We start from the raw sequence: 27,901 nt of genomic DNA on the forward strand, positions 1-27,901 counted from the left end.
TGTTCCTAGAAGAGTTCAGTGGCTACAGGTTGATAGCACCTCCATCCCTCATGGCACTTTGGAGGAGTGACATATATCCTTTCTACAGTGTCCTCAGTTCTGCACCCATCTTCACTCAGAGAGGAGTTTTATAGGCTGCAGAAGCAGCAATATCATCAGCATTATCTTGCTTAGTTAGTTTGCATGACCAGCATCCCAAGTAGCAATTGTCCTGGTGAACATACAATAAATTAGCTTTCTACAGATAACACTCACTTGCCCTAGTTCCCAGTGTGTAGAAAAAAAAAAAAAAAGAGCCATTGTCCTCCAAGATAATATGTATTTGGACTTTCCAGCTCAGGCTTGCTCTCATTGTTCCCTTAACTTGGCTAGGTTTTGGGGGAACAGAAAGGGGAAATTCAGGGACATAGTGGTTTACTATCCCCCTTTACTTTGGGGATAATACACACCCTAAAATTAAATACCAAATGAAGGACATCTTTTTTTTTTTTTTTTTTTTTGTACCAGGAATTGAACTCAGGGACACTCAACCATTGAGCCACATCCTCAGCCCTATTTTGTATTTTATTTAGAGACAGGGTCTCACTGAGTTGCTTAGCACCTCACTTTTGCTGAGTCTGGCTTTGAACTTGTGATCCTCATGCCTCAGCCTCCCAAGCTGCTAGGATTACAGGCATGTGCCACCCGTCAGAGGGACATCTATTTTAAAAAACTCTATGAATATTCTGTGAGGAACATCACAGTATGTGATATTAGAATCCTGGATGCTTTCTGCTTCCTGCATCTCAACTTAGTGAGGTGAACCCTGCCATGAACACCATGCAGCCAAGACACAAGGTCCTCTATCTATCCCCTAAGCACCCAATCAGAGGGCTTTTTTGAAAAAAGAGCGGAATGTGAACATTCTCAACCTACCTCCAGCTATCCATTGCTGAGTTATATCCTATGTATATGTGTTTGAAAACTGGGGACACATTGCACCCAGTATCCACTGATAGAATGGAGGTTGTACTTTGAGCATGGTGTGCTCAAAATACTGGGAAAGTGAACTATCTTTCCCCAGCTCAAAAGGCAACAGTAGATCCATGCCAGGAGAGATATGCCAAGAGGACATCAGATTCTGAGCAGTTAGTTCCTAGAAAGAGATAATTACTTAGGAAGCAACTTGCTATTGTCCCTATTCAAGCTTCAGAACCCTGCTAGAGTCATTATGCCTCATAAAACAGACAGATCCTAGTTGCTTGTCAAAGAAATTAAGTGCCATTGCAACAGAATGTGAGAAATTCAAGACACAGGGCACTCCACACTCCAGATGGTGGAAATAGAGGTAAAGGACAAATTACAGGGGATTCATGGATTTAAAGAAGATTCAGCTGAGACTGTAGGCTAGCTTGTATGTAGGACAGAACAAGGAAATAATAATGTTAAGAGAAGCTCATTAAGGGTCTGAAACAATATCGAACACTAACCATAGACAGTGTTCTATAAAGAAGTCACTTCAGACATGGTGGCACACACTTGTAATTCCAGCTAGGACAGGTTGAGGCAGGAGGACTCTTCAAGGCCAGTCTGGGCTTCTTAGTAAGACCCTATCTCTAAAACAAACAAACCACAATACATTTGGGTAGGTTTATAGGGCAAATTTTCCATAGATTTTGTTGAAAACAAAATCATTAGTCACCAATTAATGTAGTTTAACACCTGAGTGCTATCCAAGAGAGGAAGAGATTCCCATCATTATCATGTCATCTCAGGATGACTGTGGGCAGAATCATAGTGGAGCCACTGACCTCTCCTTGAAAAGTTTGATAACTGTGAAAGGTTTCGCTGACGTCCTGGCTGACTTACCAAAAACTGTCTCATCCACACTCCAGTTATACCAGGGACAACTGTGAGGCAGAAATGGACTTCACCAAAATAACCATCAGTCACTAAACTAAAAAGGCAAATAAGGCTGGGCACAGTGGCGTTGGGACACACCTGTAATCCCAGGACACTGAGGCTTTCTTGGAACTTTCCCAAGTTCAATGCCAGACTCAGCAACTTAGTGAGACCCTGTTTCAAAATAAAAAATAAAAAGGGCTGATGTGGGGCTGGGATTGTGGATCAGTGGTAGAGCGCTTGCCTAGCATGTGTGAGGCGCTGAGTTCGATCCTCAGCACCACATTTTTAAAAAAGTAAATAAAATAAAGATATTTTAAAAAAGGCTAAGTGTGGCTCAGTGATTAAGCACCCTGGGTTCAATCTCTAGTATAAAAAAAAAGAAAAAGAAATACTCTGAGAGGGTCCAATGTATTATCTAAATAGTCCAATTTGCAACAAGAATTATGTTAAATGCAAAGAAAGGGTGATACCCATGTATCAACAAGAAAAAAAAAGCTGGCAATAGAAACTGTGAAAACAACAGAAGTCAGATTTGACAGGAAAAGACATCAGTGTAGACATTTAAAATATGTTCATAGAACTAAAGTAAAGTATAACTAAATGTATAAATGACCTCATATACATTTGGAAGTGAACTACCCCAAAAAACAAAAACAAAACCAACCAACCAAATAAACAAACCAGCAAATAACTAGGGTTAGTGATACTGTAGAGGAAATTGTTAATATATAATGATATTTTCTTTTTTTCTAGTATTTGACCTAAAGTCTATTTTATCTCCTATAATTATACTTATTCCTGCTCTCTATTGAATCCTATTTTTAGGTAATTTCTTTATTCTATCCCTCTATTACTGTGTATATTTAAAGATGTGATTCTCTTATAAGAAGCTTATAGTTCAATCCTGGTTCTGTTTTGTTTTAAACTACTCAGATACTCCATGTCTTTTGATTGAAGAATTTAGTCCATTTACACTTAAATTGTTGGTAGGCAAGACTTATTAGCACCACTCAGGTATTATTTCTGATAGTTTTATAGATTGTTTATGCCTTTCTTCCTCTCTTCCACTGTGATTTAATAGTTATCTGTACTATTGTGCTTTTAAATCAATTTTTAAATTTGTTTTAATTAGTCATAGAATGCATTTATGCTCTTTGATATATCATACATAGATGGGATATAATTTCTCATTTTTCTGAGTGTACATGTTGCTGAATCATATTGGTCATGCAGTCATTCACACACACAGACACATACACAGTAATAATGTCTGTCTAGTGTGCTTTAATTTTTGTGTATTTACTAAAAGTTCTTGCTTAGTAGTTATCATAAAATATCTTCTCCTTTTTCTTTTTCTTTTGGTACTGGGGATTTAATTCAGGGACACTTTACCTCTGAGCCACATACCCAGTCCTTTTTGTTTTTTGAGACAGGGTCTCGCTAAGTTGCTTAGGGCCTTACCAAGCTGCTGAGCCTGGCCTTGAACTTATGATCCTCCTGTCTCTGCCTCCCTGAGTCACTGGGATTACAGGCATAAGTGCTTGGTTGCATAAAACATCTTAAACTTTTCAAAGTCCATTTTAAGCTGATATCTGCTATGGCTGGGTTGTAATTATCCTTCCAAAGGTTAATAATGTATTATTATTATCTTGGTCCCTAGTGTATTGATGTTAGTAAGTAGTGGGACCAGGCAGGTGTGGTTGGGAATATCTATAATCCCAGTGACTTGGAAGCTAGGCAGGAGGATAGCAAGTTCAAGGTCAGCCTACGCAATTTAGTGAGACTCTGTCTCAAAATTTAAAAACAAAGGGACGAGGGATGTAGCTCAGTGGTAGAGCACCCCTGGGTTTAATGCCAATTGTCTCTTCCACACACACACACACACACACAAGTGGTGGGACCTTTACGTGAGGGGGCCGAGTGGAAGATCATTAGAGGCACTGTTTGTTGCTCTCGCTCTCTCTCTCTCTCTCTCTCTCTGTACTGGGAATTAAACTCAAGTGCTCTACCACTGAGCTACATTCCTAGCCCTTTCTATTTTTTTATCTTGAGACAAGGAGTCAGTAAATTGCCAAAACTGGTCTTGAACTTGCTAAGACTTGCCTCAATCTCCCATGTAGCTGAGATAACAGGCATGCACCACTGGACTCTGCTCTCTTTGTAATTTTTTTTTTTTTTTTTTTTTGGTACCAAGGATTGAACTCAGGGGCATCAACCACTGAGTCACACCCCCATCCCTTTTTGTATTTTATTTAGAGACAGGGTCTCACAAAATTGCTTAGGGCCTTGCTAAGTTGCTGAGGTTGACTTTGTACTTGTGATCCTGCTGCCTCAGCCTCCTGAGCCACTGGGATTATAGGCATGCATCACTGCCCTCTTTGTAGTTTTTGAAGGAAATTTTTGCTGGGTAGCATTTTCTTCATTAGTAACAGACAAGGCCACTGGCTGAGATCCATAGTGGAGTAGAACTCTAGGGTGGGATGAGGCTCCTGACTAGGCTTTATAGTTAGTAGGGCTGGGAGGTGGGGTTAAACATCCAGCACATGTCCTGGAACACTTGATACTTGGGCAATTTGCTTGGGAGAGCTTCAGAGTAGTATCCTCATATGTTCCAGTCACATAATGCCTATGAGGCCACCCAGAACCAAGGAGCTTTGAGTTACATATACCAGTCTCAAAAGCCCTGCCCCAATTCTTCCTTCCTAGTTGTGCTCAGTCCACTTGTGTCAACTCTCCCAGTAAGTTGAGGGGGAAAAAAGTGAGCCTGTCAAGGAGTATCCCAAGAAGCTGGGTAAGCTGGACATCTTTGGTTGCTCTCTCTGTCCTCCATGGGAGATCACAGGGTAGGGGGATCTGTCCCAGTAATATACTTACTAAATTGGCTTGGAAGAGGAGTGAACTACATAAAGTGAAACTGTTCCTCTTACCTTCTGTGGTTTACTTCATGAGATTTTTTTTTTCTCCTCAGAAGAACTATAAGCTTTCCTCTGGGTTACAGAACTCTCATAAAGATATTCTCATTTGCGCAGTTGGTTGATTAGTATTTTTGTGTGGGAAATGAGGGCTGGAGACATGGGATATCTTTCCATTTCGGGTGAATCTTTCTTTTTTGGCAACCTTTTTTTTTTTTGTGGGGGAGGTACTGGGAATTCAACCCAGATCACTCTACCACTGAGGTATACCCCCAACCTTGTGATCCTCCTCAGTCTTCCAAGTTTCTGGGCTTACAGGTGTGTGTCACTGCGCTCAGCTGTGGCAATATCTTTTTTATTGTGTTGTAAATAAAATTGTTAATTTCATTTTGAAATCATTCATTGCTAATGTAGAAATTCAACAGAATTTGGCATCAAATTTATATTCTGCCATTTCCTGACCTTCTTTACAAATTCTAAGCCCTCTTGCTCATCTATGAAGAGATAATAATTTTATTGCTTCCTTGCCAATTTGGATGTCTTTTATTTCTTTTTCTTGCCTAATTGCTCTGACTAGGTCTTTAAACATGGTATTTGAGACAAGGACTCACTAAGTTGCCAAAACTGGTCTAGAACTTGCTAAGACTTGCCTCAGTCTCCCATGTAGCTGAGATAACAGGCATGTACCACTGGGCTCCGCTCTCTTTGTGCCCCTAAGTTGTTGATCAACTTAGCAAGATTCTGTCTCAAAATAGAAAATATAAGAAGGGCTGGGAATGTGGCTCTGTGGTAAAGCACCCTTGGGTACAATCCCCAGTACCAAATGATAACACTCCAACCCTGATTCCCCAAAGGCTCATTTCCATCTCATAATGAAAAATACTCTCATTTGACCTCCAAGATTCCCCATAGCCTTAACATTTCCAGTATTTCTCAAAAATCCAACATCTCCTCTGAGACTGAAGGCAAACTGTTACATATGTCTAACATACAATAACAAAAATTAAATATTCCTGTTCCAAAAAAGCAGGAACAGGGCACAGAAAGGAAGAATTAGGCCAAAACACAATAAACATCCTGAAGGGCAAATATTCCTATAACTCCATGTCCAGCAACTGGGGTACAAGGTGGTAGAATGTAGGCCCTAAAGGGTTTAGGCATCACTATCCTATGGCCCTTCTAGCTGCAGCCTTAATGGCCACTTCTGGGCTGGTTCTGCTCACTTCCTGTAGCTTTCCTCAGCAGACATTTTACATTCCTGGCATCTCTAACTTCTTGGGGTCTCCATTGCAGCTTCAGCCTCACTCTTACATCAAGTATTGCCCGTTTATGGAATGACTGCAGGGATTCTGACCCTGTGACAAATTGCCTGGTCTCGCAGGCCTTCCTTTGAAATTCCAGTAGAGGCCTCTATGACCTTATAACTCCAGTATTTGGTATGTCTGAAAAACCAGCATGATCTGGATGATGCCAAAGTCTCCTTCTAGTGGTAGTAGATAAGCACATTTGTACCATGGCTGCAGCAGCCTGAATGATTAGACTGCTGAACATGTGTAAGCCCATCTCAGGAAATCAACTACCAAGGTGGTCTTGTGAGCAGCTTAATCTTACTCAAAGCAAAGTCTTTCAAAAGAATTTACACTTTTATGACATTAAACTTGGGATTGAGGGGGTCTGGACAAAGCCTGAGATGTCCTCAAGGCATTTTTCCGATTGTCCTGGTGCAAAGTACTTGGCCTCATTTTAATGGTACTAATCTCTTCAGAAACCACACCTTCTAGGGCCCCTACTTTATATGGGCACCTTTTCTGGTCATGCTGCAGGATTTTCAAATCTTTCTGTTCTCTGCTTTTTGCTGTCAATGCTCCCAGTGAACCTGGGTAAAAGCAGTCAGCAATATACATACCACTAGCTAAATGCTATGTTGCCTTCAAATGTCCTCTGCCATATTAGTTAACTCATCTCCTTTAAACTAAGTCTCACATAAAGTCTTGGCATGAACAAAATATAAATATATACTTTGCCATAATGTAACATACATAGCCTCTAGTCCAATTTCCAATAGAGTCCTTATTCCCATCTGAAACCTCATGAGCCCAGTCATTACTGTCTACATTCTTACCAAAATTTTGCTCTTCTAAGTTCACACCATCATCATGCATTTAGCTCCACTTACAGCATTCTAGGATTTCTCTAACCATCATCACTAGCCTTTCTAATCATTATCACCAACTCCGCCTGCAAACTAGTTTCAATAGTTTCTGAACAACATAGTATGGTATAATCACAGGAATGACAGCACTTCCTGGTGCTAGTTTTCTGTTAGTCATACTTTCTTTGCCTGGACAAAATACCTGAGAATATCAGCTTAAATGAAGAAGTTTACTTTGGCTCAAAGTTTTAGAAGTTTCAGATGGTCAGCTGGCTCTGTTGCTTTTAGGACAATGGCAAGGCAGACATTTCACAACAGAAGAACATGGCAGAGGGCTTTTCACCTCATAGCAGCCAGGAAGAAGAGAGACATCAAGATAAAGGGTCCAGAGACAACATAGAGTTCCCAAGGGCATGCCCCAAGGACCCCTCCCTTTGACTAGACCCTACCTCCTACAGTTCTCACAGCCTCCCAATTCCATTAAACAATGGAAATCTGTTAATTTATTAAAACACTGATGAGGTTGGAGTCCCCGTGATTCAAATAATTGAATCAACCTCTCATAACCCCACTTCTGAATATCACTGCATTGGGGACCTAACCTTCAAAACATGAAACTTTGGGGGATATTCCAGATCCAAACCATAATATTTGACAGAAATACATTGAAATCTTGTGATATCTTCAGGTATATGCTCTTTCTATGGTGCTGGGGAGCAAACTCAGGGACTTGTGCCTGCTGTATAAGTGCTCTACACTGAGGTACATCCCCAGAATGAAGTTCATGTTTTATTAGAACTCCTAATAGCTTAAGAACATGGAAGTTCCCCAATCAATGCATTTCAACAGATGTAGAAGTCAGTTTACAGCCTTTATAAAAATGGTATAAAATTCAATTCATACCCATTTAACCTTCTGTCTTATATGTTATTTTACTAAAACTTTAATTGAAATTGGCTCATATTTCAAACCTTTGTTCCAGAGTTATTTGGGAGGGGGTAACTGTGGTTAGGGTTGCTTTGAGGTTAGGGGATGCTTGTGTATTCTACATGTATTTATACAATTCTTCCTTCAAAGCCTCACATCAATATTACAGGTCTCCCACACAGCAATTCTGTTATAGGGATTAAGGACCTTAGATTTATGTCTGACTGTATTAACCCCTTTGCTATTGTTCAGGGTTGCTGGAGGTATTTTTCCTCATTATAAAGCAGGTTCACTGGGCACTGATTACCAACTTGTCTAATAAGTTTGGTGAGACAGAATATACAAAGCTTCATGAAGTAGATTTATTACTTATATAAGATGGGCAAGAGGGAAAAACAGAAGTCTTAAGAGTCAATGCTAACTCGTCTCCCCAAGATTCAGAAAAGTTGCCATGAGAAAATGGATCTTGACTGCATGTGCCCTATGAAAGTGATTCCAGAAAGCCACCCACACTGGGTTTTATATGTCAGAATAATATGACTCAACTGGCAAGAGTGTTGAAGGATGTCCAGTTTCCACAGGGGACTTACTGGTCTTATTCTGGCCAGTGTCTTTTGAAATCATACTGTTGCACTTCTAAAACATTCTACAGTTATTAAAAGTACAAGTGATAAAGCAGGGAGAACTGACCAAAGACCAAAAGGAATGTGGTCCCATACCTCAATTTTGGAAGATCAGGATATTTGCTCATACAGAGGCAAAGGCATTAACAACAGTGGCAGTGGAGGTATGAAGGGTTCTGGTGACCCATCTACTAATAGGTTTCTGGACCTGAGCATGCCACATGACTGCTTTTCTATTTCCTGATTACACACTGGGAATATCTCAGTGGTAGAGAACTTCCCTTACATGCAACCCCACCACACACACACACACACACACACCTTTCTATGGTGCTGGGGAGCGCACGCACGTGCGCACACACACACACACACACACACACACACACACTCCAGAAGATATACTTTCCATTTCTACTCATGTAAAGTTGTGGATTTCACAGATATTGTCACCATCTAATCACCAGTAGTGTAGATCATCTGTATTGATAAGATGTTACATCCAGGAAACCAGAAACATATACTGGAGAACAGCAATTCAGCTTCAAAGAGTGCCACTCAATATTGTTGAGGTGAGAGTCCCATGTGGCCAGGTATGGTGGTACACGCCTGTAATCCCAGTGATTCAGGAGGCAGAGACAGGAGGATCATGAATTAAAAGCCAGTCTCAGCAAAAGCAAGGTGTTAAGCAACTCAGTGAGACCCTGTCTCTAAGTACAAAATAGGGCTGGGGATGTGGCTCAGTGGTTGAGTGCCCCTAGTTCAATCCCAAGTACCAAAAAAAAAAAGGAGGGGGAGGAACAAGAAAATAATTCACATGAAGAGACTCTATGACAAACTTTACATACTTGATACCAACTCTTTATTAGCAAAGAAAATGGAATAGACTTTATGAGCACCCAAAAGAAGTAGCTTTTACCATAAAAAAGGTAGAGATATGTAATGCATGAAGATGTTCCAAAACTTGCCACATTAAGAACAGTAAGAAAATCCCAACAATTTGCTAAGACTCATTTTTCAATGGTCTATCACAGAAAAATCATACATTTATATAAAAATTAAACATATCTTATTAGAAGTACATTCCAACTCACCTTCAGACTCAACACAAAAAATGATAGAAAAAAATTTTATTAACAAACTTTAAAAAAAAAACCCAATAACTATTGAACTTAGATAATACTGCTTAACAATATAGTCATGCACTGCCTAACATGTCAGTTAACAATGGGCCACATATCCTATGTTGATTCTATACCAACATAACAGAGCTTAAAAATGCCTATCACAGAGTAAATGCATACCCAACAAAAGGGCAAGAGGGCGGAAAAAAACTCAGAAGGAGGAAAAAAAATCAGTGAAGGGTTTAGAAGAGAGCTGCAGTCCTCGATAAGCTTTTCTTTAAAAGTTTGAAAACATGGACCCCAATAATCATGTTTTCATTAATAGAGAAGAATGTTCAAGGTATATTACCTGCTCACAAGCAATTCTATAATGAAAAGAAAAGAAGCAAACCCCCAATATTTATGAAAAATCTTGACACCTCCTGAAGAATAGTCTCAGTCAGGTCCTTCAGGAGAGATTCCAGGAAAAAAGCATCATCATAGAAAAGGAAAACTCTGTGTTATTGCCCCTGGAGAATTTCCACCAGACAGATGTTGAAATGGAAGAGAGTGATATTGGTGATCCTGACCCTGTGTAGGCCTAGGGTGAGGTGTGTGTTTGTACCTTAGCTTTTAACAAAGTTTAAAAACTAATAAATAAATAAATAAAATAGTAATATAGAAGTTTATAGAATATGTAAAGAAAATATTTTTACACAGCTGTACAAAGTGCCAAGATAAGTGTTATCACAAGATTTAAAAAGATTTTTAAAAAATCAAAGTTTACAAAGTAAAAGTTACAGCAAGCTTAGGTTATCCTTGTGGAAAGAAAATATTTTTACGAATTTAGTATAATCTAAGTTTATAGAGTTTATAAAGTCTATAGTAGTGCCCAATTATGTCCTAAAACTTCACATTCAATCACAGATCTCTCACTGATTCACCAATAGCAACATCAAGTCCTGCAAGTTGTATCTGTGGTAAGTGCCCTTCACAGGTGTACCATTTATTTTATTTATTTTGGGTACCGGGTATTGAACCCAGGGGCACTCAGCCACTGAGCCACATCCCCATCCCTATTTTTTGTATTTTTTTTAGAAACAGAGTTTCATTGAGTTGCTCAGCGCCTTGTTTTTTGCTGAGGCTGGCTTTGAACTCGTGATCCTCCTGCCTAAGCTTCCCGAGCCACTGGAATTACAGGCATGTACCATAGCGCCTTGATATTTTTAAATTTTATATATAATGTTCCTACTGTATCATTTCTGTGTTTAGGTATTTATACCCTTGCCATCGTGTTAAATATTGTCTATGGTATTCAGTATAACATACTACATAGGTTTAAATCCTAGAAGTAAATAGGCTATACCACACAGCCTAAGTGTGTGGTATAGCCTATTTACTAGAATGTACATGTAAGGTTCTTTACATAATGATGAAATTGCCTGACAAGGCATTTCTCAGAATGTATCCCATTGTTAATTGACATGAGTATATCAAGAATATTCACCTCAATGTTTCTGGGCTAAAGAAATGGAAACTCAAGGGCTGGGATTGTGGCTCAGTGGTAAAGTACTCGCCTGGCACGTACGAGGCCCTGGGTTCAATCCTCATCACCACATAAAGATAAATAAATAAAATAAAACATGGACCCCAATAACCAAATGTTTTTAATAGAGAAGTATGTTCAAGGTATATTACCTGCTCACAACAATTCTATAATGAAAAGAAGCAAATCTGCATTATATATTTATGAAAAAATTGACTACAACTAAAAAATAAATATTAAAAAAGAAAAGAAATGGAAACTCAAGAGTCCAGAGACCTTCTCTCAGTATGAACCACTAATAAACATAATATAATCATAACTTCTGTGACATTTCATTCTTATTGTGAAATTTGGAATATTACATAATAATTTGCACCAAAATTTCAATATTACTTGCACTTATAGGATTTCTTTTCAATTGATAGGATTTCTTTCTTTTCATGACATTGAAAATAAATATTAAAACAAAATTTTATTTGCCACTGGGCACAGTGGTGCATGTCTATAATCCCAGTGACTTGAGAGACTGAGGCAGGAGGATAGCAAGTTCAAACCCAGCATTAGCAACTAAGCAAGACCCTAAGCAACTTAGTGAGACCCTGTCTCAAAATAAAAAACAAAAAAGGACTAGGGATGTTGCTCAGTAGTTAAGCACCCATGGATTTAATCCCCAGTACCCAACAAAACCAAAAAAAGTTTATGTGCCAACTACTGGCGTTTCAATATAGAATGCATGCTTATATGTATAAGGTCTATTTCCAGCATGCATTATCATGTGTCCTTGAATGGATGTCAGAGAAATGAAGATATTCTTATGTTCCACACATTTATAGGAATTTTCTCCAAAATAAGTTTTTTCATGTCTTCAAATGGACCTGAAACAAATGACAACTTAACACATTTCTTACATTCATAGGGCTTTCCTCCAGTTTTCAAAAATAACTGGAAAAACTGAAGTCTTCACCAGTTTTTTATAGCTATGGTATTTTCCTCCATTGAGTTGTTCATGCATTTGAAGGGAATTAAAGTCTGACAGCTTTAACCACATTTACATTTTTTCTCGAGTATGGGTTTTTGCATGACTTTGAAGGGAACTGTGAAATCTGAAGGCTTTGCCACACAGTTTACATTCACAGGGTGTTTCTCCAGTATGAATTCTTTCATGGCAACGAAGGGAATTGGAACTACTGAGAGCTTTACCACATTGTTTACATTCATAGCGTCTTTCTCCAGGGTGATTTCTTTCATGATATCGAAGGGAACTGGAACTACTGAAAGCTTTCCCACATTGTTTACATTCATAGGATTTTTCTCCAGTATGAGCTCTTTCATGATATTGAAGGGAACTAAAACAACTGAGAACTTTACCACACTGTTTACATTCATAGGGTTTTCCTTCAGTATGAATTCTTTCATGTTCTTGAAGGTAGTTGTGACATCGGAAGGCTTTACCACATTGTTTACATTTATAGGGTTTACATACAGTATGAGTTCTTTCATGCATTTTAAGGGAACTGGGAAATCTGAATGCTTTACCACACTGTTTGCATTCGTAGGGGTTTTCTCCAGTATGAATTCTTTCATGATATCGAAGGGAATTGGAAATAGTGAAAGCTTTACCACATTGTTTACATTCATAGGGGTTTTCTCCAGTATGTATTCTTTCGTGATATCGAAGAGCACTAGAACAACGAAGAGTTTTACCACAGTGCTTACATTCATAGGGTTTTTCTCCAGTGTGAGTTCTTTCATGATATTGAAGGGAACTAGAACAACTGAGCACTTTACCACACTGTTTACACTCATAGGGTTTTTCTTCAGTATGAATTCTTTCATGTTCTTGAAGGTAGCTATGATGTCTGAAGGCTTTACCACATTGTTTGCATTCATAGGGTTTGTATCCACTATGAATTCTTTCATGCACTTTAAGGGAACTGGGAAACCTGAACGCTTTACCACATTGTTTACACTGATAGGACTGTTCTCTGTTATGAGTTCTTGCATGGGATCGAAGGGAGGTGGAGGAACTGAGAGCTTTACCACAATGCTTACATTGGTATGGTTTTGATTCATTGTGAGTTCTTTCATGTTCTCGAAGGTTACTGTTGCGAGTGAAGGCCTTACCACACTGTTTACATTCATAGGGTTTCTCTCCAGTGTGAGCTCTTTCATGCCGTAGAAGGGAACTTTGATATCGGAAGGCTTTACCACATTGTTTACATACACAGGGTTTTTCTACACTATGAACATTTTCATGAAGTTGAAGGGAACTGGGACAACTCAGTACTTTACCACACTGTTCATGTTCATTGAGTTTTCCTTCAATATGAGTTCTTTCATGTTCTTGAAGGTAACTGTGACTTCTGAGAGCTTTACCACATTGTTTACGCTCAAAGGACTTGTCTTCAGCATGAGTTCTTTCATGTACTCTAAGGGAATTGGAAGAACTGAGTACTTTACCACATTGTTTACATTTGTAGGTTTTTGCTTCAGTGTGAGTTCTTTCATGTATTCCAAGGGAATTGAAAGAACTAAGAACTTTACCACATTGTTTACATTTATAGGGATTTTCTTCATTATGAGATCTTCCATGTCTATGAAGGGAACTGGAACAACTCAGAGCTTTATCACATTGTTTGCATTCGTAAGATTTTTCTACACTGTGAATTCTGCCAGGGATTTGAAATGAACTAGAACAAAGAAAGGTCTTCCCACACTGCTTGTCATCAGAGGGTCTGGCTCCAGTGTGAGTTTGTTGATGTATTTGAAATGAACTGGGGGAATCAAAGACTTTCAAACACAACTCACAAGTATAAGACCCTTTTATCCTATGGGTCACCATATGTCTTCCAACACTTCTGAGAGAAATGAAGGTTTTCCCACACTGTTCACATTTATGTGGCTTCTCTCCATATTCCTCACACTCAAGTGCCTTGTATCTAGAGTGAGATTTCAGGTGCCCCTTAAGGGATGAATGACACAGGAAAACTTTTCCACACACACTGCATTTACATGGTTTTACTCCAGCAGGAATTTTCTTGCTCTGATTAATATTTAAAGCCTGACCACCTTCTTCACTTTCACAGAGTCTCTCTACCACATAACTTCTGTAAAAAATGACAAGTGCATTAGCAAGGGTTTGACTATTATTACCTATCTATTTAATTAGTAAGTGTTGGAGTTCCATGACCCCCCAAATCAGGGAAAGTGTAGGATTTTTTCCATGGCTGAATGACTTAAAAGTAAATGGATTACATTGAAACATGAATCCCACTTAGCTATTTTCAAAACAGTGACATTCATACATGCAGGTGCTTAGTATTGTTTACAAGTGAACTGTTTTGTGAACATATTTGTTACATTTAAGTAAATATTTCTGGTGATAAATAAATTATTTTTTATCATTATTATTATTATTATTTTTATTTATCTAATGATAAATAAATTTAAAGTTATACTTATCTATTTAGTTTGTTTGTTCTTAAAATTCCCTGACATACTAGGATTCTCTCAAGGGACTTTGATTTCTCTTGTGCATGCAAATTACCTCAAATTTCTCCCATAATTTTTGTACTGATCTTCAATGTTCTGATCTTTCCATTTGTTTCCTAAAATGGGGACACAAGAATTATGACTTATTAGAAATTATTTAAAAATTGTCCAGGAATGTGCTACACACCCATAATCCCAACCAGTAAAAAGGCTAAAGCAGGAGGATTGCAAGTTTAAGGCTGGCCTGGGCAACAGTGAGACACTGTCCAAAAAAAAAAAAAAAATGCTGGGTGATGGATGAGTAGCTTAATGGTAAGTAGAGTGTCCTCCCTGGGTTCAATCCCAAGTACCAACAAAAAAATTATATGAAAATTATTATTACTTTCTTGGTTGAGTGTACACTATAATGATTCCTATGCCTATGCCTATGATCAACTCACCAAATTTTTCCCTTTTCACATTCCAAATCACAGAACAGCATGCATGACCAAGAAACACTTGTCCTCTAACTGACTAAGTAAAGGGATGATGTCATTCTTACCGACAGAAGCCAGGTTCCTGAAGGTTTCCAGCATTACATCCCTGTAGAGATTCTTCTGGGAAGGATCTAGCAAAGCCCATTCCTCTTGGGTAAAGTCCACAGCTACATCCTGAAAAGCCACTGAATCCTAAAACATTCCACATACATGTACAAGAGAATGAGTCCAACTGACAACACAGGATCTACACTCAATTCATAAAAGGTTCACATGATTCTATGGTTTCCAAATATACTCCATGACTTGGTCATGAGAATTCTTGTCCTTGGATGACACTCCCTTCCACACAGAAGTTCTAATTCTAGAATTGAGCTACTCAGAGAGGGAACAGCACAGTTGGAACATCCTCTTATTAGTGGGCTCAGGGAGTGAGAAGTGCTGCTAGATCACCCTAACTTGTCTTTGTAGAACTGGTTTCTGTCATAACAAAGAGTTAACATTAGCAGTCCCAAGTCTGCTCACATAGTTCTAATTTTGCTAGTATCAGGGAACTTGGAACTTGAAGTAGTTCACCAACATAAATTATAAGAGTGCTTAACTGTGCCTACATGATTTATGTAAATACTACAGTCCTTTCTGAACTCCTGTTTTCCTTCTGAATGTCTATTAATTTGTTCCATGCTCACTGTGGTACCTAGAGGATTAGACCCCACTGTGCACTGAGTCTATCGAGCTTATTACCTGGTAGACACTATTTCATGCATGTTTTAACAACTTGTCCTTTGGGAAATTGAATTCTTCCTATGTATTTACACCAAGAGAGATCATTTGGGAACTTGCAAGCACTTAACTCCAGCTAAATTTAATAAAGTACTATGAAAAATTATCATTATGTAACGATCCTAACAGAACAATTTTTAAATTTATATTGAGCATTGTCAAACCAGAATTATATCAGTGTTAAGATGACACATGTTCTTAGAAAAAACTCAATATAACCAATTTGACATCACCTCTTCCAAAACATACCTCATAAAAATCTCATAAATCTTTAAAACATACTCTTCAGTAGTCAACAAAAACTGCTTTTAATAACCTAAAAGGAAAAACAAGTCTAACAATGACCAAAGTCTTAATGTATGGCTTGCCTCACATACATTAAGGACTTTCAAATCTAATATTCAAAGCAGCCTAGTATTAGTAGAAAACAAATAGCCAAAAGGAAAGGAGTTTTCCATGAGCTGGCATAGAGTGGCACTTTAGAGCAGAGTGAGAAATCACAACCATTTTAAAACATGGGGTAAGGTAAACTGGTCTCTACTTGAAAAAAAATACATTGCATTTCCAGTTATTCCATGGACAATGTGATCAGCCTAGAACACATTCAGAAATCAAAGACAAATATTTCTTGAGTGGAATAGATAGGATATTTCATACATATTTGATATACAATATATATAGTGAAAAGTGGGAGATTTTCCATGCATATTTATATATTTATGTTTTGAAGAATGGAAAGTTTTGTAGTCAGCACATACTGGCTACTCCCTACAATTGAACTGAATCAACAGTTGTGCAGCTGCACAATGAGAAAGGGGAGCAGAGGGCAAGTTCTGAATTCCAACTCAAGAGTCAGTGAGCGGTTGAGGAACAGGAACACTGGTTGTTTAGAATTATGAAAGAGTTTAAAAAAGAAGAAAGAGAAATAGACTTCCATCAGTGCTGAGCACATGGCTGCTCCATGAGGGAAGGGAAACTCCTCTCCAGAGAGCTGGAAAAGAGAAGAATCTTAAAGATTTCAAGAAAGGCCACCTCTAGGTCTGGGGCTGTAGCTCACACATATGAGGCACCAGGTTCAATCCTCAGCACCACAAAAAAAATAAATAAGCAAAATAAAGGTATTGTGTCCATATATAACTAAAAATATTTTTAAAACAAGAAAAGGCCAACTCTACTATCAGGCATGTATGCAGTTTGAGCAGAACAAAGATTTAAATACAGCCGAACAATAATGATGTGGCTGAATAGCATACCTGCATTCCCAGATATTTTCTTCTGGACTCATTGAGAGCTGAGAAGAGGATACTCTTAAAAGCGACATCACTGTCTAGGTTACATGAGAGATGAGAAATCCCTGCATGGTTTTGTTTGTTTGTTTGGTTTTTTTTTTGTTGTTGTTGTTGTTTGTTTGTTTGTTTTGTCCTCTCTCTTTTTTTCTCTTATTTTTTGAATCCCCAAGACCCAACAACCTCATGCTAATTTCTCCCTCCCCCTAATTTGGTTAATGTGTGCCCAATCCAAAAATCATCTGAGGATCAGGAATGGGACTATGGCATGAACCCACTGGGAGCTCTAATCTGTGAAAGGCTGATGATGGGACTTCTGAAACTGGCAGTTTGGGTTTTACACAGGACTATACACACCAGTTGCACTTTGGGACAATTTAATCTGTCCAGATCTCACGCAGTGGAATTTGTCATGGGACTTTCAGAGCCATCTGGGTTTCACAGGATAGGGCAAGAGTAGTAGGATATTCACAGGGGTACAGGTGTCTACACCTGTTGCAGTCACTGGGATTCATCATGTGAAACTTTCAGAGTCACCCTAATATCCCTGGGGAAGGAAACAGCAAAGTGAGTTGCTAGTCCCAGGGATATAGGTGTGCACACACACTTGCCAAAGCTGCTGGGTATTCATCACATGGACTTTTAGCTGCTGGGTACTCATCCTTCTTCCTATACTCTATTCCTCTTATTTCCCCCCTTCCTTTTCTCTCTCATCACTTTTCCTTCGGTCTCTCTTACTTCCCTCCCATTTTTCCTATTTATTTTGTTTGGGTTTGTTTTCGGTTTTTTGGTTTACTGTTTCTTTGACTTATTTGTTCTTTCTTTTTTCTTAGAAGTAAAGAATTTATTCATTTCAGCTTTCTCTTCTTTTTCTTCTATACTCTCACTCAACCTTTTTTCTGCTACTTGCTTTTTCTTCTTCTGCCTCTTTTCCTTCCCCAATTTTTTTCCTTTACTTTTCCCTTTTATACCTCTTCTTCTTTCTCTTTTGTTTTCATACCCTACATGTATATTGATTTTAATTTTTTAATTTTTTTAGCCTATTACAGGTTATTACTCCAGTTTCTAATTCTGTACTATAGAGTTATAGAAAATGTTCTTAATAAGTATTTATGGTATATTAGTATACACTTAGCTTTCAAGTAATGACAGTTGCAATGTAGGGCCAGGAATTGATCAAAGGATAGTGAACATGTTCAGCGGGTCCTTTGACAGAAATAGATCCCTGGCTCCAGACACATAGTAAAGAGAAAGCGGTTTACTAAAGAGACTTCCATAAAACAGTAGGGGAGTCATCATTCAAGCAGATTGAATGGACTGACCATTGTTTTGTTAGGGCATGAATACATTGTTTCAAGCCCTCCTGGACTTCCATGTTTCTGTTGAGAAATCTGATGTTATCCTCATTCATTTTCCTGTAATTGTGAACTGGTGTGTCTCTCTTATAGCCTTTAAAATTCTTTCTTTGGTCTGGATTTTATGGGGTTCCAATTGGATATAAATTTCAATACATCAATATTGAAATACAGGAAACATGAGAAAACCAGGAAATAGGATGCCTCTAAAGGCATATAACTCCCTAATAAGTGAATCCATAGATGTCCAAGTGGATAAAATCCCAAAGAATTCAAAAACTTAATAGTTAAAATAATCAATTAATTAAAAGAAGCTCAAAGAATGAATAACGGTAGGAAAATATGGGATATGAAAGAGTATTTCAATAAAGAGAGAAATTCTGAAGAAGAATCAAACAGAAATATTGAAAATGAAAGAATAAAAAGTCTCTCCACTAGATTGAATCCATTTCAATCCACTGGGATGCATTTCAATCCATTTAATCCACTAGATTAAGTCAACTTCAAAGTAGAAATCTCCTCTATTTCTTGGTGTGATCCATTCATTGTTCAAAAGTGTATTGTTCAGCTGGGACTGGTAGCACACACCTGTAATTCCAGCAATTTAGAAGGCTGAGGCAGGAAGATTGCAGGTTTGAGGCCAGCCTCAGCAACAATACCAAAAGTTGGTTCTTCAAAAATATTAATAAAATCATTAAACCTACAGCCAAGCCAAAAAAAAAAAGGCAAAAAAAAATGAAAGAGGGAACATCACTACTGATTCCATGGATATTAAAGAAGATCATAAAGGAATATTATGAAATTTCATGACCACAAATTTGGTAACTTAGATGAAAGGGGCAAATTCTTTGAAAGGAACAACCTATCAAAAGGCACATGAGGAGAAATAACAATATGAATCTGTATTAATAAATTGAATCAATGACTAGTAATACTCCAAAAAAGGAAGAACTAGGCCCAGATGATCTCACTGGTAAATTCTTCCAAACATTTAGGGAAAAATTGATACCTGTTCTCCAGAATCCCTTCCACAAAATAAAAGCAGAATAAACACTTCCTAATTAATGCAATAAGGCTAACATTACCCTACAACAACCCAAGACAGAGACATTACAAAAAAGGAAAACTACAGAAGATAGATGTAAAAATCCTCAACAAATGTTAACAGATTGAATCTTAAAATGTGAAATCTCAGGGACTCCCAGGCTGAAGCAGGAGGATCACAAGTTCAAAGCCAGCCTCCACAACTTAGACCATATCTTCAAAAAAAATAATAATAATAAAATGGTTTGGGAACATAACTCAGTGGTAGAAGGCCCTAGGTTCAATTCCCACCATTCAAAAAGTAAAAATTAAAAAATCAATTAATGACCCATCACATAAACAAACTAAATAACAAAATTCATATGATCATACCAGTAATTGCAAAGAATCACACAGCAAGAAAAGAGAGGGAAGGTGAACCATTAAAATTGAGAAGGAAAAAAACTGTCCATAGATGACACAACTGTCTATGTAGAAAATTCCAAAATCAACAAAAAACTCAAGAACCTAATAAGATGATATAGCAAAGTTATAGAATATGAGATTAATATACAAAAGGCTATCATTTTCCTGCATAACAGCAATGAATAACTGAATTTGAAATTAAAAATACAGCACCACTACACAGCACCCCTTACATAGCACCAACAATAAAAAGAGGAATATTTTTATATAAGTCTAACAAAGACCTATATGACAAAAACTATAAATTTCTAGTACAAATATGGAATAACCAAATAAATGGAGAGATATTCCATGATCATAGATAGGACACCTCACTATTATTAAAATTTCAGTTCTCCATTTTAACTATGAATTCAACACAATCCCAATAAAAACACTGACAAGTTAGGTTACCAATAACCAAAAAAAAAAAAAAAAAAATCTAAAGGTTGGATGGAAAGGCAAACAAAACAAAAGAAAAAACAGAATGGTCAAAACAATATTGAAGAATAAAAAGTACACAGGATTGACAGGATTGACCTAACTTTAAAACTTAATATAAAACTACAATGATCAAGAGGAAAGAATAAACATAGTTCGACCAAACAGAAAACCCAAAAATAAACCCACAAAAATTGGTCAATTGATCTTTGACAAAAGAGCAAAGGAAATTCAATGATGAAAATATGGTCCTTTCAACAAATAATACTGGACCACCCGGACATCCATATGCAAAGAAATACAGGAGACACACACTTAAACGCAAAGTGGATCGTAAATCTAAATGTAAAATGCAAAGTTTAGAACTTCTAGGAGACAACATCCAGAAGCAAAACGACCTTGAGTTTGGCAAGCAATTTTCAGGATCTAAAAGCAGGATCTGTGGATGAGAAACTGTTAACCTGGACTTCACCTGAATTTCGGTTTTTCAAAAGACAGAGCCTCCCCGGTCCTCCCCGCACAGTCCAGGGAGACGCGGGCTGCGGGCACATTGCTGCCCGACTGCGCTCCGGGGCTCCGGGGCTCCGGGACCCCGGGCGGGCCCAAGCGGCCGCGGTGGGACCGGAGAGGGCGGGGGGTGGGGGATCCTCCAGCCACCCCGGGCCAGGGGGGACCGAGGGCCAAGCGGCGCCGGCGGCGGCCGCAAACTCCGGAGCTGATGCGGGGAGGCCGGCCCTGCCACAAGCGGTTTCCGCCGGTTCCAACCAGCCTGTCTTCCCTGGTCTCAGAACACGGGATTCCCACTCACCATTTCCCAGCTTCTGGGGTCCCTAACGTCCTCCCTAAGGCTCCTGCGGTCATCCGAAGTGTCGCCGCCAACAAAAGCTGAGGCCGGTTCCGAGCCTAGCGGCGGCAGAAACCACAACCTCACGGTTCAGAGAGCAAGCATGGCCCCGCCCCTGATAGCCTGATTGGCTAGTGACCCAGTGCCCACCCCACTGAGTGACAGGAGAAGCGATTTTGTGGTTGAGTGGAATTGACAGGATCAGGACGTCATAGCCCTTGCCAATTCCCGGCTGCCTCCCCAGGGACGGTCCTGGCCCAATCTGGGTCATAATTGCATTTGAGCAGAACTTGTTCGCAGCTTCCCAGACCATGCCCGGTTATCGTCTTGTACTTCTTGTTGTTCCGAAGTCACAGGCTCATCATGCAATGGAGCAATACGTTTACCAGACCACAATGGACCAGACTAGGACAGGAAGGATGATTGGATGTCCTCCAGGGATCAGAAATTTGGGATGAAGTATGCCAAGAATCGTTTACAACTTATCTGTCGGTAAACATTTTCAGTTAAAAAAAAAATGAAACAGGGGCTGGGGTTGTGGATCAAGCGGTAGCGCGCTCGCCTGGCATGCATGCGGCCCGGGTTGGATCCTCAGCACCACATACAAACAAAGATGTTGTGTCCGCCGAAAACTAAAAGATAAATATTAAAAAACTCTCTCTCTCTCCTAAAATAAATAAATAAATAAATAAATAAATAAATAAATAAATCACCAAAAAATTAAACAAAAGGGGAAATATATATATATATATATATATATATATATATATATATATATATATATATATAAATTCTGAAAATATAAACATAATTGATAAACCTTTAGCTATATTGACTTAAAAACACAGAGCAAATTGCTAAATTTAGAAATGAAAGCAGAGATATTACTGACACCAGAGGACATTGGGATTTTTTTGTTAGGTAACTACTCAGTCATGAATGGATGAGCAGAGAAAAGACATTGAAGAGCCACTGAAAACCACAGGGACACTTATCTGACAGAAAAGCACCTGGAAGACCAGGGTCTGGTGTGTCAAAACTTTCCCCAACCATAATAACATCCCCTTAAGAAAAAATATTGGTTCAAGATCATGTCACACCCCACCAGGTAGCCTGGACCCTCCCTTATCATCAAAACTATTACAACCCCCCAATCATTCTGGCAAGTAAAGCATCAAGACCCTCACAAAGAAAGCCTGCTGAGGGTAGAAAACTGATTCAAAGGATAGAAAACTGATTAAGGGGACAGGAAATTGAGGTTAAAAACAGAAGGACTCAATTTCCTCTGTGAATGCCACACCATTACTTTGAGGCAGTTAAAGCAGCTCTTATGCTGTGCGTGGGGGCTGGGGTTGTAGCTCAGTGCTTGCCAGCATGTGTGAGGCACTGGGTTTGATCCTCAGCATCACATAAAAAAATAAAATGTCAGAGGTAGACTTGGGTGGGACTTTGGAAACCTCCCTGGGACTCCCAGTAAAACTGGAAGCAGAAGGGGCGCAGCATCCTCTCCTCTCTTAGAGGACCCACTCTCTCCCTTGAGAGTGTACCCTTTTCCTATCACTTCTAATAAACTCATGCTGTTATTCTGAGCCATATGTCTTAAATCTTTCTGGCATGATTGCAAGAACCCTGGTGAAAGAAGGCCTTTGGGCTATTTCAATTTCACAGTAGAACTTGTGCCCTGTAACATTTTAAATAGATGAAAATAGACACAAATCAAGTCAGGTGAGCAAATATACAGGCATGGATTTTACTGGAGATTTCATTTAGAAAGAGAGACAGTGCTCTGAGAAGAAGACATCAGATTGAGCCCAGGGGCACTTAACAACTGAGCCATATCCCCAGCCCTTTTTGTATTTTATTTAGAGACAGAGTCTCACCGAGTTGCTTAGGGCCTTACTAAGTTGCTGAGGCTGGCTTTGAACCCAAGAGCTTCCTGCCTCAGCCTCCTAAGCCTCTGTGATTACAGGCATGTGCCACAGCACCTGGCCCAAGTTGTCTTTTTAATGTCTAAGGAGCTCCTTTTATTGTTTATTTTTAGGGGTGATCATGTCAATTAACTTTGGGTATGCTCAACTCACCATTTTATCCTGTGCTAAAGATGTTACTGTAAATGTTAAAGAGAACACATATGTAGCACCCTGACCTCAATGATACAAAGCTGACACTGGTTGAGGGTGGCACAAGTCTTCTGAGGTCTGCTGTCAGGCCATACACCAAGGCCCAGAACTGCATTTGCACTTTTCCCTTTGGTGCTTTCTGTCTCATTACTATGAACCTTGCAGAAAGAGAATGGATTCAAAGAAAACACTACACCAGAAAAAGTTAGATAACCCAGAAGAGGTAAACAAATTTCTAGAAATGCATAATCTACTAACACTGAATCATGAAGAAACAGAAAATCTGATTAGAACTATAACTTGTGAGGAGATTGAATCTGTAATCAAAAACCTCCAGTGATGAAAGGCCAGGACAAGATGACTTCACTGGTAAAATTTGCCAAATACTTAAAGAAAAGTTAGCAACAATGCTTCTCAACTTCTGAACAACTGAAGAAGAGAGAATGCTTTCCAATTCGTTCTGTGAGACCAAGTGCACCCTGAATCGAAAGTCAAACAATGGTACTACAAAGAAAAGAAGCCACAGTTTTCCTTTACAATACTGATGCATAAATCCTTAACAAAATACTAATGAATGGAACAAGCAGCATGTTAGAGGGATTATAAATTTAAATGCTGTATTTAGGAGTTGGGTTGTGGCTCAGTGGTAGTGTGCTTGCCTAGCATGTGTAAGGCACTGGGTTTGATTCGCAGTACCACATATAAATAAATAAATAAAATAAACATCCATCAACATCTAAAGAATATTTTTAAATAAATAAATGTATGCACATGATCAGCTCTACTGGATACAGAAAAATCATTTGATAAAACTCATTGTCATGAAAAACAAAGCAGATGCCATCAATGGGTACAGAATTTGTTTGAAATGATGAGAGTTTTAGGGGTAGCAAAAATTGTTATGTGACCTTATGAATATACTTAATGAAACCAAGTTAGACACATAAAATGTTAAAATGAAAAATTTATGGATGAATATTTTACCACAAAATGCTTAAAACTCAAAACAAAAACCAAATCAAACTAGTAGATATGAATGCCGCAGCCCGGCTGGCTGGGCAAAATAACCGAGGGGTGACGAACAACTTGTGTACGTTGATACAGCAGGAGTGGAAGCCGTTTATTGCAGGACAGGAGCAGTATTTATACATTCCACACAGCTTATCTAATTAGCATAAACTAGATACAGCAGTCAACCAATCAGGAATCTCCACACTTAATGGCTCACTTTTGTTACTTCTCAAACCACTCCCTCTGGCATTTTGCCAGGCACCATCCAGACTTGTTTAGGAACTCTAACATTCCCCTGGCAGAATGCCAGGTGTTATTTTGACTTGCTTACAGACTCTAACATATGAAAACTATTTATAAATCACCAGAAAAAATACACTAGAAGGTGCCACAACCTGCTCAGCATCAACAACGGATCTCAAGTAGGTGTGACAGGAGATAAGAAAAACACAGAGACATGGGGCTGGGGTACAGCTCAGTGGTAGAGTGCCTGCCCAGTGCCTGTGGGTTTGATCCTCATTACCACATAAAAAATACATATAAACAAATAAAATAAAGTTATGTGTCCATCCACAAATAAAATAATGTTTTTTAAAGAAGCATAGAAACAAAGAAAAACACAGACATTTTAAAGCAAAGCTGGAGCCAGGAGGGACACTGTCCTCCGACAGAGGAACAGTGACCCAGAATTAGCTCATGTTTATTATACAGGGTCTCATTATCAAAAAGTTAAACTACAGAAGCTTTGTAAATTGTTTAAGGCTTCTGAGTTATCAAGAGGCTTCTTTGTGCACTAAAATGTTGCAGAGTTAGAACATTTGGTGGCTATCCTGCTGTTACAGTATTAGGAACATCCTGCGACTATCCTGCTGTACCCAGAAAACCCATTGTACTGGAACATCTGATAACTATTGATGTCAGAGCCCAGTATCAAGGCTGTTCACATCCTCACCTTTTGGCAAGGAATGTTTCCCAGGCTTGGCTTTTGCCTCCACTGCAGGGTCAGCTCATTTGTTTTCCACAGGAAGGAATTAAAATAGGAAAGATGAAAAGATGAGTAAAGTTCAAGATTTAGCCACAGAAAATATAATAACAAAATGCAGAGAAAAGGGATGGAGAAAATGAACAGAACATCAGTGAACTGGTATTGGTACAACCACAAATGCCATAATATGCTTATAAATGGACTCCTTGAAAGCAGGGAAGGACAAAAAAAAATATTTGGATAAATAATGGCTCCAAATTTTTCAAATTAGGTATAAAGTATAAAACCAAAGATCCAGGGGCTGGGGATGTGGCTCAAGCGGTAGCGTGCTAGCCTGGCATGCGTGCGGCCCGGGTTCGATCCTCAGCACCACATACAAACAAAGATGTTGTGTCCGCCGAAAACTAAAAAAAAAAAAAAAAAAAAAAAAAATTAAAAAAACCCCCAAAGATCCAAAAAGACCATTAAACTACAAACAGAAGATTTATATATAAAAAAAAAAATTATAGCAAGGCATGTCATCATGCTTCAAGCCAGGGAGAAAGAAAAATTCATTAAAATAAATAGAGAAAAAAGACATATTCACTATAGAGAAGCAAAGATACAGTTGAGAACATACTTAATAGAAATAATGAAATCATAAGACAGTGGAACAAGAACCAAAAGAGTAATTATACCAACTTAAAATCCTATACCCAACCAAGAATAGCTATTCAATGAAGGGAAATAAGTGCTTTGTTTAGACTTAATGAAAGAATTTGCAACCAGCATTCTAACTCTATAAGAAATGTCAAAGGAATCCCTGAAGAGAAAAAAGGCTAGACATACAAAGAAGAAAGAAGAGCACCAGAAATGACAATTCAAGTAGTCTTGGTAATACCAAAGATTTTTACTAAAATCTTTTTAAAAGATTTAAAAGAAACAACAGAGTATTTGACAGTGTGGGAGCTAGCACTAACACGTCCTATCAAACAGCAACATTTGCTGAGCCCTGCACAAGTCTTACATGTATGACATTATTGAATTTAAATTAATGTACCCAGCGAAAACGAAATAAATCCACACTTGGATCGCAGGAGCTAGGGATGTAGCTCAGTGGCAAAGCATATGCTTAGCATGCAGGAGAGCCTGGCTTTAACTCCAGAACCAAATAAAATAAAATAAAATAAAAAATCGTTAACACTGTAAAACAAGAATAATAATAATACATTATGGGTTTATAAACTTAACATGGAAATGCAAAGTACCTGGAATAAACAAGCAATTCTGAACAAAATAAGAAAATGAAGCTTTGGTGAATATAACAGTGCTTAATTTAAGAATCTATAAAGCTTAATTTAAAAAACCTATAATCAAGACAGTGTGCATTTGTCATAACAATAGTTATATACACCAATGGAATAGAAAAAAGGGCCCAGAAATATGCCCACACATGTGGTCAGGTATTGTTTTTATTGAAGTGGACAATGCAGTAGAAAATTCTCTTTCAACAATACTCAGCAATAGAATATGCATATACAAAAATAAAGAACATGGATCTATGCCTCACAACATGTACAAATATTAACTCAATATGAATCATAGATCTAAATGTATAACCTAAATTTTTATACTGACAAAGAAAATATGGATAAAACTATTCAACTTGGGCTGGGGTTGTGGCTTAGTGGCAGAGCACTTACTTCACACATGTGAGGCCCTGGGTTTGATCCTCAGAACCATATAAAAATAATAAACGAATTAAATAAAGGTATTGTGTCCAACTAAACTAAAAAATAATTTAAAAAACAATTCAACTCTACATTAGGTAAAATATTTGAACATATAAGGCTTAGGGGTGTTTTGCACAGGGCCCTCAGTAACACACACACACACACACATATACACACACACACTGGGTATGTCAAAAACACAGAACCAGTTTAAAAGTTTTCAAATTAAGCTTCATCAAAAGTAAGAACTTTTGCTGGGCACAGCAGCACATGCCTAAAGTCTCAAGAGGATGAAGCAGCAGGAGTTCAAGGCCAGTCTGGACAACACCAGGAGGCTCTGTCTCAAAAATAAGTCAAGAAGGGTGGACATATACCAGTTGCTAGTCTCATGTACAAGTCCCTGGATCCAATCCCCAGCACCACCCAAAAAAAAGAAAAAAAAAGATTCACCTCAATAAACCAAATTTAAAAAAAAAATCAAGAAAAAAAATTAAAAATCAAGAACCTCTGTTTTTTTGTTGTTGTTGTTTTGTTTTGTGTGTGTGTGCTAGGGATTGAATCCAGGGCCTTGTGCATATGAGGCAACCACTCTACCAACTGAGCTATCTATATTCCCAGCCCTCTCTGTGTTTTTTAAGATACTGCTAAAGAATTTTAAAGTGTTGCCATAGGTTGGGAGAAAATGTTTACAAATGATAATCAAATAAAGTATTATATCCAGAATATATAAAGAATCTCAAGAACTAATAATCTAAAAACAAATG

The 27,901-nt window shown here is 38.3% G+C and overlaps 1 protein-coding gene across 1 annotated transcript; it reads right to left on the bottom strand.

Annotated features, from left to right (window-relative positions):
* Positions 1-9,340: 9,340 nt before the first annotated feature.
* LOC114090152 (zinc finger protein 709-like) lies at positions 9,341-21,389 on the bottom strand. Its single transcript, XM_071600676.1, has 4 exons — positions 21,274-21,389; positions 15,178-15,304; positions 14,692-14,752; positions 9,341-14,251 (listed from the first exon to the last, which is right to left on the bottom strand). The coding sequence occupies exons 1-4, from the start codon at positions 21,274-21,276 to the stop codon at positions 12,193-12,195; spliced, it is 2,250 nt and encodes a 749-aa protein (XP_071456777.1). The 5' UTR covers positions 21,277-21,389; the 3' UTR covers positions 9,341-12,192.
* Positions 21,390-27,901: the final 6,512 nt, after the last annotated feature.

Source organism: Marmota flaviventris, chromosome 1, assembly GCF_047511675.1.
Source record: "Marmota flaviventris isolate mMarFla1 chromosome 1, mMarFla1.hap1, whole genome shotgun sequence".
Lineage (NCBI taxonomy): Eukaryota > Metazoa > Chordata > Mammalia > Rodentia > Sciuridae > Marmota > Marmota flaviventris.

Excerpts from the sequence above, each read along its gene's own strand:
- LOC114090152 (XM_071600676.1), bottom strand. Across the intron at positions 14,753-15,177 it reads CAGGAACCTGGCTTCTGTCG|GAAACAAATGGAAAGATCAG; the intron begins GTAAGAATGACA and ends TCCCCATTTTAG. Across the intron at positions 14,252-14,691 it reads AATTATGGGAGAAATTTGAG|AAGTTATGTGGTAGAGAGAC; the intron begins GTAATTTGCATG and ends CATTTTTTACAG.